At 40.8% G+C, this 15,163-nt stretch overlaps 1 protein-coding gene across 2 annotated transcripts in view; it reads left to right on the top strand.

Moving 5' to 3' along the window:
• The window catches only part of LOC121937886 (uncharacterized), a 17,075-nt gene extending 1,912 nt beyond the window's left edge, over positions 1-15,163 (top strand). The window contains exons 2-19 of one of the 2 annotated variants that reach the window (XM_088073409.1): positions 5,577-5,676; positions 6,173-6,514; positions 7,363-7,650; positions 7,751-7,882; positions 8,075-8,211; positions 9,273-9,365; positions 9,993-10,097; positions 10,216-10,263; positions 10,569-10,691; positions 11,024-11,128; positions 11,515-11,559; positions 11,858-11,971; positions 12,149-12,211; positions 12,546-12,662; positions 13,259-13,333; positions 13,764-13,838; positions 14,074-14,181; positions 14,372-15,163. In XM_088073409.1, the coding sequence (XP_087929535.1) occupies positions 5,586-5,676; positions 6,173-6,514; positions 7,363-7,650; positions 7,751-7,882; positions 8,075-8,211; positions 9,273-9,365; positions 9,993-10,097; positions 10,216-10,263; positions 10,569-10,691; positions 11,024-11,128; positions 11,515-11,559; positions 11,858-11,971; positions 12,149-12,211; positions 12,546-12,662; positions 13,259-13,333; positions 13,764-13,838; positions 14,074-14,181; positions 14,372-14,518 (2,208 nt within the window). In that variant the 5' untranslated portion in view covers positions 5,577-5,585 and the 3' untranslated portion in view covers positions 14,519-15,163. Of the gene's footprint in view, positions 1-5,576; positions 5,677-6,172; positions 6,515-7,362; positions 7,651-7,750; positions 7,883-8,074; positions 8,212-9,272; positions 9,366-9,992; positions 10,098-10,215; positions 10,264-10,568; positions 10,692-11,023; positions 11,129-11,514; positions 11,560-11,857; positions 11,972-12,148; positions 12,212-12,545; positions 12,663-13,258; positions 13,334-13,760; positions 13,839-14,073; positions 14,182-14,371 lie in introns of both variants that reach the window. The other variant, XM_088073408.1, reaches the window with a different exon arrangement.

The following is a 15,163-nucleotide window of genomic DNA, read 5'->3' as shown; positions in this document are numbered from 1 at the left end:
TCCAAGTTCACTGTGTTGTGTTTTTTCTAAATATAGATACCATTTAATATACATTTTTAAAAGTGCATAGTAGTCAAATCTTTTCATTTATCTGTTCAACTTTGTCTTCTCTGTGCTGTACAATGAGATAAACAAAAGCCATATTACTTTTATAATAATAATAATAATGATAATAATAATAATAATTGTTATTATTACTATCATTATAGCACTTTTCTAAACCAGAGTTACAAGGTGCTTTAAAATTCTATACAATATAAGAAAACAGGGTATAACATAATTTGTAGAAAATGCATATACATACACATACATACATATAAACACAGGCATACAGTACATACATTCATACACACATATGTGTTATCTGTAAAATCACAATTACAAGACCCACCATGCTTTTCACTAGCAAGGACCACACCTCAATCGAAATTAATTTTAACAATTTATTGACGTGAATGTAGATTTGGTATAAACATTGATGTTGAATTATTGAGTGCGGTGTGGGGAAGCTTCGGTGGGAATCCGCCGTGGCTCCCGGGCACGACAGACCCCCAAAAGCGTGCATTATATGAGAGAGGAAAAAGCCGGTTTGAGATCTCTTAGGTCGGAACGGACGTAACGGCGATAAGCTTGGGAGGACCATCTGCCCATGATCTGAATAAAGTGTTCCTGTATACCGCTGCGGGAAGCTGAGGTGGCGCCTCCGATTCTGAAAGGATGTCCGGAGTAATTCATGGGAGAGATGCCTGACAATGACGGGACCTGACGGAAGTGTTGGTGGAACCAGAAGCCGGTAACCACCTGGCCGGATTCAGATGCAAACAGAGGGTCATCTTGGGATTTGCTTTGTGATTTCCGAAAATGTAAGTAGTTGGAGAGTATAAGGAAGGGGTTTAGAACTGATTGAATGTTAAAGTAGAAGATGGGAGTGGGTTGGCTAGATTAGTTGGTTTTGGTTCTTTTTAAGAATAACTATGGTGTCGTTAGAGAAAAAAGGTCTGAGAGGCAGGCGTGCCGACATGGATCATATCGAAGGGTCTAAGCAGTGAATTCTGAGCATCTGAGGAAACGGAAGAAGGCGAGAATGAACATTGCCTCTAGAGTTTGGTTGACGTGAGGTATGCTGTATCTGGAGCGGATGGTGTGGATACAGCATGACAGCAGATCCGTGGTTAATGGGAGTCTACGAGGATTTTGGGCTGGTTCTTAGCGTGAGAGGCCTCACAGCAGTGAGGTGATCTGGGGGATGACCATGAGCTGGCCATGACTACCGGTTAGGAGTTTAGAGATGAACGAAATGCCGCTGAGGTAGACTTTGATTGTCTGGGTTTTAATTTCCCAAGACAGAATGGCCGTGGGTGATGAAGCAGGTTAAGGTGATGAGATCAAACGAAGGAAAAGTGATGTTATGCATGTCGTGAAAGTTGCAGGGGACAGGCTATTGATGATGGTGTTCTGAGATTCCAGATCAGGGGCATGAAAGCTGGGTTTAGATGTTGAAAGGCAAGGTCGAATATGGAGGAACCGGAGTCGGGTGTGAGTCTACATGAACAGCCAAGCTTCTGAACTTCTTTATGATGTCAAACTACTGCGAGATTGTCTGAGTAGATGAGGACAGATAGGCGACTCCATTCACGGCCCCATAACATGGTGGCGACGATGATGGGGTAGATCTCAAAGAGAGCAGATAAAGTGACCTGGCAGTCTCCTTCCAACTCTTGGGGCCATTTGCCTTACGAACCATCTTCCATCGTTAAAAACCCCCAAAACCGGCAGACGGAGCCACGTCATCAAAAAGGTTGATGTCCTGAGGATGAGACAGGTGATCGTCACAAAAGAAGGAGAGGTCATGAGCGACGGGACGGAAGAAGCGACAGGCAACAGGTGAGAAAGGAAAGCCCTCCCCTGAGGAACAATGCGGATGCAGGCTTTGAGGGTAGGCATTAGAGGGCGCTGGCAGCCCGGTGCCAAAGCCCCAAGGAGAGTGAACAGGTGCAGTAGCCGATGTCGTACATCTGGGGGCCCCGACATCTCGGTGCCAGATGCCCCAACGGGAGCGAACTGTCGAAGTCACTGTGGACGTACAACTGTGGGCAGCGGCATGCTAGTGCCAGAAGCCCCAGCGAGAGCGAAGTGGTGCGGTTGCCGAGCGTGTACGGCCGGGGCAATGGCATCCCAACGCCAGTCTCCCCAGCAAAAGCGAACTGCTGCAGGCGTCGATGTAAGCTGTAGAAGGCACTGGCTGCCCGGTACCAGACGCCCCAAGAAGAGAGAACCGGCTTTTGTAAGTGGTACGATTGTCGAGCATACACGGCCGAGGGCGCCGATACCCCGGTGCCAGAAATTCCATCAAGAAACAAATGCTGCAGTTGCTGAGGTTGAGCAGTAGAGGGCACCGGCAGCCTGGTGCCAGGTGCCCCAAGGGGACAGAGCTGCTGTGGATGGCCAGGAAGAGCAGGAAGTGGCGCTGGCATCCCGGTGCCAGGCGGTCCAACATGAGCGGGCTGCTCAAATTGAGGAGGGAGAACAGTCAAGGGTGCAGGTGTGACCTCTGCGTGGTGTGTCCTCTTTTGAATAAATGTCACGGAGCTGATCTGGGTTGTCACAGTTCAGGTTTATTTTCTTTCTCTGCAGTCTGCAGTCAAAACATGGACACAGAGCAAATCACCGTCAACTGTGGACACAGCACATGTGCTCTCTGGAAAAACAGCTAACGTACCGTTTCAGCTAGCAATGCGCAGGGATAATAATTCTTCCTTTACCGACAATAAAACACCCGAAAACCCACAGCCAACTCAAAAACATAGCGAAATGAACCTTAAACAATTAATAACAAACAAAATACAGCCAGTTAAGGTTTTCAGTGCTTTTTAAAGGTCAGTTAATATCATTTTGTCCACAGACATTCACAAACACGTTACCTCTACGGAGTTCCTCCATTGTTCTGGGAATTACCCATAATCCTTCGCTAACTAAGACTGCAGGTACCGATAAAAACAGCAGATGGCGCTGTCGTCCCATTTAGCAGGATTTAACCAATTATTTTATCCTGAACCTTTTTAACTATGTTACACAGGCAACACAGCGTCGAGAATCCCAGGTCAGGTGAGCTGGCGGGAGAGGGAGGGCGCCACGACACATCACGCCTCAGGCAAACCTGACCTCCGCGAAGTGAGACCGAGGTGAAGCGACTTTTTTTTGTTTTTCTTTGTTTTTTGGGAGTTTTTCCTTGGGTGATGTGAGGGTCTGAGGGCAGAGGGATGTCGTAAACTGTACAGCCCACTGAGGCGAACCATGTTTTGTGACAATGGGCTCAACGAATAAAACTGACTTGACTTGACTCGCCAGAGGCAGCATGTCCCCGCTTCCTATTCAGCACAGGCCGCCGGAAGTGGTTGAAGACGAACCGGCCCTTTAACTGAGGTGTTGACGTCATGGCGCACGACCGGAGCCGCCGCAATGACGTCATCCGGAAGAGCGCCGATGTTGACAGAGCGGCACTCAGGTGTCACGATGTCGAAAAGCTTGTTGTCAGTTGTGCGAAACGGTATTCCCCGGTCTGCAAAGGCGGCCGGCAAACGGGAGACCTCGCCGGAGCGTGGTGACGCCGCGCTCCAGCGCACATCGCTCGACGGCGAGCCGCCGAGCCGGTAGAGTCGAGACAACGGCGGGAGGCCGCCACCGTCCTCCGCGGCGACGGAGTAGGAGAACCGCGGCGGCGCAGGGCTGCACGGGGGCGACCGCGTCCTCTTCTTTCCGCTGAGGGTGGCGGACCAGGAGACGCAGAGCCGTACATGGATGGTGAGCAGAGAGGAGCCAGGTGGAACATGGACCATGGAGGGAACCGAGGGGCCGGCGGCCGGTTGCACTGCCGAGGTCGGCGTCTCCGGCACGGACGCGACAGAGAAGTTGTCGGCGTCGGACCCTGAGGACGCCTGCACGGCCAGGTGGAGACGGTGAGGGCCATCGTCACGACTCCGACCGAACAGGTCGTCATCCGACGGGGACAGAGAGACAGGATCCATAATAGGGGCGAGTGAGCGAACCGCAGCCGACCGAGAGCGAAACGGTACGTGGTGTGTCGGTACGCGCTCGTGCAGAATAACGAGAACGAAAGGGGGAGATCGGGTTAGGAGGATATTTAAGCCGGAAGAGGCGCGGTAGAGGTGCGGTAGAGGCGTGGTCCTGCTCCTGAAACTCTGCTGTATAGCTTCACATGAACATGTTGGTAAGGGTAATAAATGAATCAGGTAAACCAGAATGGCAGGGACCTGTCCTGTTAGTCCTGTTCTGCTTCCTGCAGTGAAATAGCAGATCTCACAACTACTGCTTCACTTTTCCTACATTACCTATGAACAGAGAAATATTTTTATTGATCCTGATGGTTTTGATTGCAGCTGTAATATTTTCTGCCAGCAATCAGTTAACTGGCAACCAGCTCAAAGGTTCACATAGATAGTCCAAGAGAAACTGTATCACCAGACTGTTAAGCTTAACTTACTTAAGTTTAATTTATTTATTGTTAGCTGTAGCCTTAAATTTAACCCATAGTCATTTAAAATCTGACATTTAAATTTCTATGCACACAGTTCATTAAAGTGAACTATTAAGTCTTTTTTTCCTGCAAAACCTGAACACTTTCTTTATAATTTGGTTTTGTTAATGATTTGTTGCTTAAAACATGTTACAATTCTTAATGGCTGTGCTCAAATACATGACCTGTTATAATCTAAATTCAAACTAAATATAATGCAGCACTCAGCTGAGTGACTTAAGGTCAACAGCCTGTTAATGATTTACAGACTTTGGCTGTGCAGTCTTAGGATCTGGTACTCAGTGTAGCAGGTACGTCGTCTTCTGAATTTATTTTTTACTTTTTTACATGTTAGAACTGACTTCTATAAACTTCTAAAAACAGTATCACATATCCAAGAATAAAAGTAGGTCTGCATTTTGAATTTTGGGCTCTGTGGTAATACTCAAGAGGTATGAAGTCTATTTTTTAAATCTGTGCAAAAAGTTCAAATCACCAATGAAAGGTATTTTCAAATGTTGAGAAACTGTTATATAGTTATTCAAGTTCAATCGGCCTTTAATTTTACGTTTATTTGTTTTAACTTATTTGAACGGAAGCTTGTCAGTTTGAACCCGTGTATTTTATCATTGTAATAGGAGTCATTGGACTTTGTATCATAAAAACAACTTTGATAAGTTTAAACACTTTAACAAGTTTGTGAGGACATCTTTAAAAATCCATCAAGTCTTTGCAATGTTAGCAACAAAATTTAAAATATAACTCCGTTTAATTTGCACCATGAAAAGATTTTAAATATGAACTCTGTTGCCAAAAGTGAAAGGTGCATTAATCAGACATGTTGCAGTTTTGACATCACATCAGCAGTAATGAAGCACACTGCCAGTCAAGCTGTTTACACAGGTGAAGTGACAAACAATATAAAGTTTAAGTGAGATAAACCACAAAACTTTTCCAGAAATTACTTTATTTTGACTGCACTGGCTAAACACAGTTTTCAATACATTTTTTTCCATATAATGTATCACTAGTCTATTTTCAGATCTTTAAGATGTGTCCCCAGATGAATGGACTGTCCCTCCAGTCTTCGCTCAGAGTCCTCAGTATTTTGGTTTTCCATCTCCTGACACACTCCTGTAGAGGTAACTCACACAAATAAAGTCTAATGGTCACAGTGAGACAAAACTGTAAACCATATAAATAGCGTATATGTCTGTTTAGGCACATTTCACAAGTAGTTATATCTTTAATTCCTGAATGAATTTGGTTTGCGTTCTTTTGAAAATATGGGAAAAATGAATGAGGAACTTGCCACGAAATGTCCTGCAAATATAAATTAGTTTTCAACTGAGAAAAAATATTTTTTTTAAAAATTTGGGGAAAAATGTCTTGGGGTAAAAAGAAAACAAGCTAGTGAAAAACTATAGTGATAATAATCAAATATTTAAAATTATGTTGCAAATTATTATTTTTAAGCATTATTCCCCAGGTAATTTTTGTATTTATTTGATTTTTTTGAAAATAATTTTCAGGTACCTTTCTTGTTACTTCTAACCAATTTTCTTTCTTTGCTAATTTTTGGGTATTATTTCTTATTTTGTTGCTCATTGTCTGCTTTCCGTGTCTTTTTTTTTGCAGGTCAGTTTGTGCTTATTGGTCCGTCTCAGCCAATAGTGGTGAGAGTTGGTGATGACGTCATTTTACCATGTCACCTGGAACCTGCGGCGGACGTTGCAGCCATGACGTTGGAGTGGACGAGACCTGACCTGGACCCTGAGTTTGTTTTTGTGTGGCGTGCCGGTCAGGACTTCGTTCATGCTAAACATCCATCGTACCAAGGACGGACGTCAGTGTTCACTGATGAACTGAAGAGAGGAAACATTTCACTGAAGCTCTCCAAAGTGAAACCTTCTGACGCTGGAAAATACCAATGCTACATTCCTGACAGGGAAAAATACTGCTTTGTTGAGCTTGTTGTTGGTGAGTGGACTCACATGGCCGGATCCATGAAGAATGGATTGTATCGCACTATGATTTGTGCAGCACTGCAGTCTGCCCCGTTTTAGCACCATGTCCACAAAAGAATCTGAACTAATTATATACTGGCAGTAATAAGCTCTCAAAGTTTGGCAGCTGGGCTCAATTTCTTCAACACAGATTAGGTCACAATGAAAACTGCAGAGTACAACATTTTCCAGAAAGCATCAGTTTTGTTAATTGCCCACAGCTGGCTGTGAGTTGCAGCCGGTTCAAGCATCTCGCAGCCGCTGACAATAAATATGCATCTCCAAAATTAGACATAGGCCGCGTGCTTTAATGCTGTGCTGTGAATGCCTCATTAACACCCGGACCATCACCAGTTTTCTTGTGCTGCACTCAAACGCCTTTTACAAGAATTAAAACCTAAAACCTAATTAATATAAATTATTAGAAAGCCCTTATGGATGCATCCTGAGCTTTATCACAACTGTTTCATTTCAAAATCTGATAAAAGATTTTGATTTGTCTTGATTCCCCCCTCTGACTCTAGATTCAACTGATAGTATCATTCAGAATCAATTCAAAATCACTCAGATATCATGAACTTTGAAGCACCTATTCAGTACACGAGTCTCAATGGCATTACAAAAATTGCACTGCCAATTACTGCCCCTTCATGAAAACTACAGTGTTTTTTGTTATTTTTGGCAGATTTGTGTACACGAGGGCCATTCTCAGACTGTTATCATATGAATGCAGTTTTTTTTAAATGCAAATAAAAGACATTTCTTAGCTGGGCTGTTCCCATCTTAACATGGCCTTTAGTGTTTCTTTCTGCTCATCATCAGATGCCGTCTCCTCACCGGTCATCAGTTTATCGGGGATCGACAGAGATAAGGGAGGACTGGTTCTGCAGTGTGAGTCTGCAGGCTGGTATCCAGAGCCTGAGGTGTTGTGGCTGGACGTTGAGGGACACGTCCTCTCTGCTGGACCTACAGAGACAGTCAGAGGTCCTGATGACCTCTATACTGTCAGCAGCAGAGTGACTGTGGACAAGAGACACAGCAACAGCTTCACCTGCAGAGTCCAACAGAACCACATCAACCAGACCAGAGAGACACACGTCCACATCTCGGGTAAATTAATATTTTTTGTGATGTTCTCACTGTTTTACTTGTCAATTGAAAAACTGAAGTTTTCAAAAAAATGTAATGCCATCCCTTTTTTTCATTTCAGATGATTTCTTTGTGGTCCAGTCCAGTTCTTCTGTTCCCGTCATTACTGGTCTGGCTGTTAGTCTGGCTGTTTGCGTCCTGCTTATTTTTGCAGTTCTCTTCTTTGTGTGGAAACAAAAACAAAACCATTTTAGTAAGTCATAAGTTAATTGAAAGGCTTCTAAAATGTGAAATTATTATATAAGTGTGCACATTTAATATCAAGATATCATGTGATTGAATTATCAGTACTTATTTTACACTAAGAGTTTTCATGTGAAGGGATGTTATTAAATGCATATACATTTCATACATACTTTAAATCTACTGCTTTATATTCACACAGAGACCAAGCGAAGCCACCGGGATGACACTGATAAAAAGGAGAAGAATCACTGTGAAACTAAGAGAGCTGAAGATCGGTGTGTCACCGAGGAAGAAATTAAGCCTTTGAAGGGACACGAGGGAAAGAAGAACATACATGTGAGTAAAAACACAACATATTCAGTCAAGGGAGAGAGAGAACAGCAGCAGGGAAAGTAAAGTTTACTCTGAGCAGGACGGAGAGCAATTGAGTGCTCATATACAGTACAACATCACTGGGATTTTTAACTGCGTGTATCACAGTGTTTTTTTAATGAGGCAAACATTACCAGTTGGTAGTTCTCTGATGCTATCATGGATGAAAAGCTTGAAGAGTGAGTAAATCCTGACTGGTAATATTGCTAAAAAAGTAGCAAGCAAAATTCTGCCTCATGTAAAAACCCTTAACCTGCAGCCCAGGACGGGAGCAGCTGTGACGGACTGGTTTTGGTAAACCAGTGTTCACTGGGAGTAAACCAGCTCACAGAGATGTTACATAGATGTGCAGTGAGACAGAGACACATACAAATACACTGTCTGACACAGGACTCAAGGTCAGCAAATATAAAAAACATGAAACACATAAAGCACACACAACATGACGTAGAAACATACGACAGATGACAATAGTTATTAATCTGTGCATTGGGTTACTTGCACCCATTCACATAAAAGCTCCATGGGAGCCGATCAATAAGCAGCAGCTGGTTTGTATAACAGGTATACGCAGTTTACACAAAATAGCAAACTAGTTTTACTCAAGTGTGATATTGCAAAATTGATGTTGGGGCAATCAAGAAAAATGGGACAGCAGAGGCAAAATTCAGACAGAAGGATGAGGGTGAAAGCAAATGTCAGTGGAGATTAAAATAACAGAATAGAGATGAGACAGAATTGCAAAGAGAAAAACTAATAAGAAAACTGTGGTCTTGAAGAAATTCAAAGAAGTTTATTTTTGACAGTAATCAATGTTTTTATGTTGGGAGGGTTGGTATTTATTAAAGTTTTGTTAAATATTTGAGCGACATTAATGACTGTAATTTCTTATTGTGTTTAGATTTTAAATGTGCAAATTTTTCAATCTTGTCATGTTTCACTGTGCAGTATCTTCCCTAACTTCACCTTATGAAATCATACACATTTTGTCTGTTTATGTCTCCTCTCTCTCTCTCTGTGTTTAGAAGCATGAAACTAATCAGGAGGAGCAGAGGAGAGAGGAAGCTGAGAGGAAAGTCCAGACCCTGGAGGAGGAGCTGAAGACCAAGAAGACCGAGGTTCATCTTCTCTTTTTATAATATATACTGTATATTGATTTCAGTTTGACATTGTATTCTTTGTCATCAACACAATCAAATTCAGAGCAATCTCTGAACCCATCAGCATCAGCCTGATGACTATTTAGCCTCTGAAGACAAGAGCCAGTAATTCGGGGGGTTCTGAGGCCAGTGCATATCCGCACAGCACCTAACAGATATCTGGGATAAGACTTGTATCCACAGAGCCAATAAAAAGCTAAATTATTAGACAAAAGCCAATGGGTTCAAAAATTTAATTTCAGCCGGTGCTTTCCGCCTCTTTATCCCTCCACACGGACTATTTACCTGAATGTAATCTAACCCCACACAATCCTAATTGGTCTATACTCCTCAGATGACAGAAACCTGAATAATGCCAATGCCAAATTCTTGTAGTTTCCTGCAGATTCTGCATATATTTTCAGATATTTGTTTACAGGGGGTATATTTACCGTAGTTTGTGCAGGTTAATCACAAAATCAAGTCTTTTTAACCATCCAAATGGGGTAGATCAAAACCAGACAGATGTTTTTTGACTATTTGAAGCGGGAAGTTTCGAATATAAAGAAATGAACATGCCTCTCTTCACCCTCTCTGTCCTTCCAGGTTGGAGCTAAACAAGATCAGCTGCAGCAGCTGTATGAGAAGAACCAGAGGAACAAGAACGAGCTGCAGAACCTGAACACAGAGCTGGAGAACAAGATTAAAGAGGTTCGTGTCTTCATGTCGTCATGTGACGTGTTGGATGGACGTGTGGTAATGTGTTGTTTCATTACTCAGATGCTTTAATGTTGGACTCGTGTTTTTTGTTACCTTCTCTCCTTCACAGCTGGGAACAATTCGAAACACCCCACTGCAATATTCCTATGCTTCTCCGGTAAGTGGTCATGAGCAATGCAATGCAAGTGCAATGCAAACAATATATTTTTAAAATATAACACATATGTTATAAATATGGTTTCCTATTGTTATGTAATGTGAGAACAAATGCAGACATCAACACTTTGAATTCATTAACTGACAAAACTGTGCAGCCCTGAACAACTTTATGAAAGCAAAGTACAGCAGAGTGAATATTTCTGTTCAATCAAATCAGATGCTTCTGAATTTCTTCATTTAATCATTTGCCATATCTGTCAGTATACAATATGTTTAGTCACCTTTAGTCTTAATACAAATCAGTTTCGCAGACATGAGGAACAGCAGGAGAAGGCGGCAGCTGAGAGGGAAGCAGTGATGGAAGTGGACTCGCTGACAGAGAAGCTGAAGACTCAACAGACAGAATCTGACACCCAAATCAAAGAGGTTCCTATTTTTGTACAATTTCATCCATAGTTTTTTCTTTCAGCCTACCTGTTTCTGTCAGGTAAAGAACAGATCTAAGAGGTTATGAGACTATAATGATTTGAGTCCTTTTATAGAAAAGAAGCAACGTTGACCCAAAGCTGCAAATGCTTTTCCAGTTTCAAACAATACGACCAATAGTTCCCAATGCTTTAGTTCCCCTTTTCTCTAATTGGGATTGCTGGTTGGCAGTTAGTAGTTAAAGATTATGTGCTAAAGGAGCTCATGCTGTATCACATTAATTCAAATATACATTAATAATAAAATGTGTCTCATCTTCTCTTTGCTTTCAGTTTGACGAGAAACAAGCTGAAGTTAAGCAGCTCCAGGAAGAGATTCAGGTGATGGAGGCCAACCTGCAGACTCTGATGGAGGATCTGAAGTTCAACAACATCAGGGTTCATTTTTCTACTTAAACTTTGCTGTATCTATTTTTTCCAGAGTAGTTCTAGTGTCGAGGAGTTGCTGTTATTATGTAAAGATTCAATCACTGACTGTATTTCAAGTTTTCCCAAGCTAAGCAGTTACATCTTTTTTTATGTTAACCCAAAAGTAATGGACTAGAGGTGTAACCAAAAGTAAATACATTACTTTTGTATTTACATGCAATATGTCTGCAAGGATATGAAAAGCAACCAAATATTTGAGCATTGAGAGTTTACTTAATATCAATATTACTGCAGACATTCACCAATAATTAGTATCTATTGGTTTAAATAGTTAACCATTACAGTTTTTTTTACTAAAAGAGCATTACTTCCTTAATCTCTCTCTTTACTTGCAGTCAGAAAGAAGTCATGCTGTTCCAGCCCGCTCCTCCTCGATTTTGGTAAGTCATCACTTAAAATTGCACCTCTGTAAACTCAAAGGTTTCCTTTTACATATAAATTCTCCTTAACAATCACTGACGGTAGATGAAGTCCGATCTTATTGACAATAATTTGGTTAAATATTTGTTTAACTGGTTTAAACTGGATCTAAAGAGTCTCTGAGTGCTCTTAATTTAACTTTTAAAACCAAATCCACAACAATCTGATTATGAGAAATGCTTGATATTTGTCAGGTTGTGTTCCTGAATCAGAAACCAATCTCTCCAATCTTGACTGTGATAAATTACTCTTTCTAAGGATAAATTACAGACAGTTTCAAAGGAGAGATTTCAGGAGGAGCAGCAGAAGAGGAGAGAAGCTCAGAGCAGAGTTCAGACCCTGGAGGGGGAGCTGGACACTATGAACAGGAAGGTTTGTATTTGTTTTCTTTACCAAGAATTCATTTCTTTTATCCACCCTTTTGCTTCATATCACTTTCTCCTCAGATCTGTTTTTTAAAATAGAATAAATTCCTGAGCGTTATATCTGCTGTTTCTGATGAATGTGGTTCTTGACAAACAATTGCATCTCTTGCTGTTGTTACCTCAGCTCCAGGATGAACAGACCAGGAGAGAAAAGGTGGAGAGAGAAGTTCAGAACAAGACAGACGAGGTGAATTATTTTACTTTGATCACTATGAATGTACTTAACTATTACTTTGGTGAACTATGCACCTTAACCTTACAGTTAATACAGGTGTTCCTAAAGGTCCATCTTGGGACCAGTTTTATTTTCTTTTAATACAAATGATCTCGGTGAAGTATTAAATCAAAAGATGCACCTCTATGCAGATGACACCATTATTTACGTGGTTGAACCATCTTTAAAAGTGGCAGTGGATTCCTTACAAAATGCTATGAATTAGTTGCAAATGTCACATGTTAAATTATATTTGGTCCTAAGATAGACTCATCTAGTCTGCCTCCATGTCTCTCGTTACTCCCAGCTGAAGGGGGACCAGGCTGATACTCACAGACTGCTCCTGCAGGAGACACAGAGAACGGAGGAGGCTCAGAGGGAGGTGGAGAGCCTGAAGGATCAGCTGAAGAGCACGAATAAAGAGGTTAATGTGATCATTATTACTATGATCATTGTTAACTTTATTAATTAGGGGACTTGCATGTCTAATCAACTCTTTCTCTTTGTATCTTTTCAAAGTTATTGCCAGAGCAGGCAGTGTAAATGACAGCTGGTTTAGGCTCCAGTCCCCCAAACCCCTGTCCCAGGATAAACACTGACGGATAATGAATCTTTTTTATTTTCTCCATATGACCTGTTTCTGAGACCAATATGATCAAAGGAGCCATGAGAGCAAATCTGAGAAACCAAATAACTGTAAATATCCTCTCGACAATATTTACTTTCAGACATTCTCTTCAGTTTGGTTCAATACTCTTGTTTTCTAATTACATGTTGACGTCATCAGCAAAGTCATTTACTGATTATTACTGTTAATATTTATGTGTTCAAAGTCACCAAAGGGGTTAAACATAAACCAAACCACACAGCAAAAGATAATAAAACACCTCCAGCCAATGAAAAACTAGTTTATCTCCAGACCAGGATATTATATTATATTATATTATTATGACCACTAAATAAAGTACTGAATGAATTAGTCTCATTTTCTCTCATTCTCTTCTCTCTTTTCCCTTTCAGCTCAATGATGAAAGGACCAGAAGGGAGAACGCTGAAAAAGATGTTGCGAGCCTAAAGAAACAGCTGGAGACTCAGGTTCTTTATTCATTTATTTTAATTAAAAGCAATAATTCTGAATTTATCCAATTTTCATCTAACTTTCTTAAATCTTCTTTACATGTGATATTTGTCTGAGACCAAGGGAAACCAAACTGGTCATAACAGCAAATCTGAAACAATAAATATCTGTTTCTGACTCTGAACAGACCACAAAGTGCTACACACACACACACACACACACACACACACACACACACACACACACACACACACACACACACACACACATACACACTCACACTGGATTAGTCTTGAATGATGTGTGTTTTTTCTCCCTCTCAGCCAGACATAATATAAGTACATCTGTCCCAGAGCAGCAAAACGGCTGCTCAATCAGTCAAAGCTTGTAGGAGCCTTTTACTGTATTTATTTTGTATTATTTTATTATTTTTGAAATTCACAGCAGGGCTCGATCACAGAATTTGCCTTTGAAGTCGACCCATTTGGCAAATTTATCCGTCTGCAAAACACATCCAATAAGGTAAAGGTGTTTGTGTGGATCAACATTGTATGAGTTGTCTTTTAGTGTGAACAGTATTTACAGCAGTACTTTAACCAGGCATTTCTAGGGATAGTCCAAACCAAACTGATGAACTGCTGTTTAACCCAGAATCCTTTTCACTTGTCTTCATATCATTTATAAACACACATAAACTCCACCATGTCACTCTCTCTTTCTCTGATCTTTCCTCTTTTAACCATTTAATTTCCTGCAGGACCAACTACTAGAAGACTGGGAATTATGTGTAAAGATCAACAACGCAGAACACATCGGATATAGATTTGAGCAGTCATTCAAACTCAGGCCTGGAAAAACTGTCACTGTGAGTCTCTGCGTTTTTCAGTCTGTGCTGCTGCATTTTACTGACTTCTCTCTCTCTCTTGTTGTTTAAGTTCCATTTGAATAAAATAAATGATAAAAATAAATAAATGAATAAATAAATAAATAAAATATTTTGTTATTTAATAATTTAATGACTGTGCTTGTAAGTCTGTAACCTTTGTATTTTGCAGATGTGGGTTGGTAATTTTGGTCCACATTATCCTCCCTCTGACCTGCAGTGGTTGGACCTGACGTCTTGGCACATTGGAGACAAACTGGAGGTCACTCTTTTCAGCCGCACAGAGATCCGACATCAAGATATTTTCACGTTCAGTTAATTAATGACCTCCTTTTTCTTGCTGTCAAACTTTATTTTTCTTTAGCTCCTCTTACTTTTTAGCTCCTTTTATCACCAACAGCAAAGAAACATGAAGGAACAACAAGAACCAGAGCTTCCTGTGAAACCACACGTTTAATTTTGCTCAGGAAATATGAAATAACATCACTTTGTGAGGTGGTACATTCAACAAGTATTTTGAAACGTGGTACATATTTGCGTTTGTTTTATTGCTACTTTTTATACATTTTACCGAAGAAAAACAACAAAATGACAAAAGATAAAATTCATTCAAATGAAATCAAAGTATTAGCTGATGTAACTCTTTTACATCTTTATTTGGTTGTTTACATGATGATGTCATATTTATAGTAGATCTTCACCGATCTTTGTTATTCTTTATTTTGTGTAGTCTGATTCAATTCATGTTGTCAGTTTAGGATACTCTCCTCATCGCTCCTGTAAAACTGAAAAAAAGACACCAAGTTGGTTGATTTCAACCACGTGGAAGTATTTTCAAATGTCTGATACTGATGTATGTTGTTGACAATATTTACTTTAAAAAAATATCAACCTCCCATTATCTTTTATTTCTGTTATGTGAGAAACAGCTTAGCAATATATAAATACACATTTTTTTTATTTA

This window comes from Plectropomus leopardus, chromosome 23 (genome assembly GCF_026936395.1).
Source record: "Plectropomus leopardus strain MGB_pleo_1.0 chromosome 23, ASM2693639v1, whole genome shotgun sequence".
NCBI classification, from domain to species: Eukaryota; Metazoa; Chordata; class Actinopteri; order Perciformes; family Serranidae; genus Plectropomus; species Plectropomus leopardus.
This window is presented reverse-complemented; position numbering and strand designations above follow the sequence as displayed.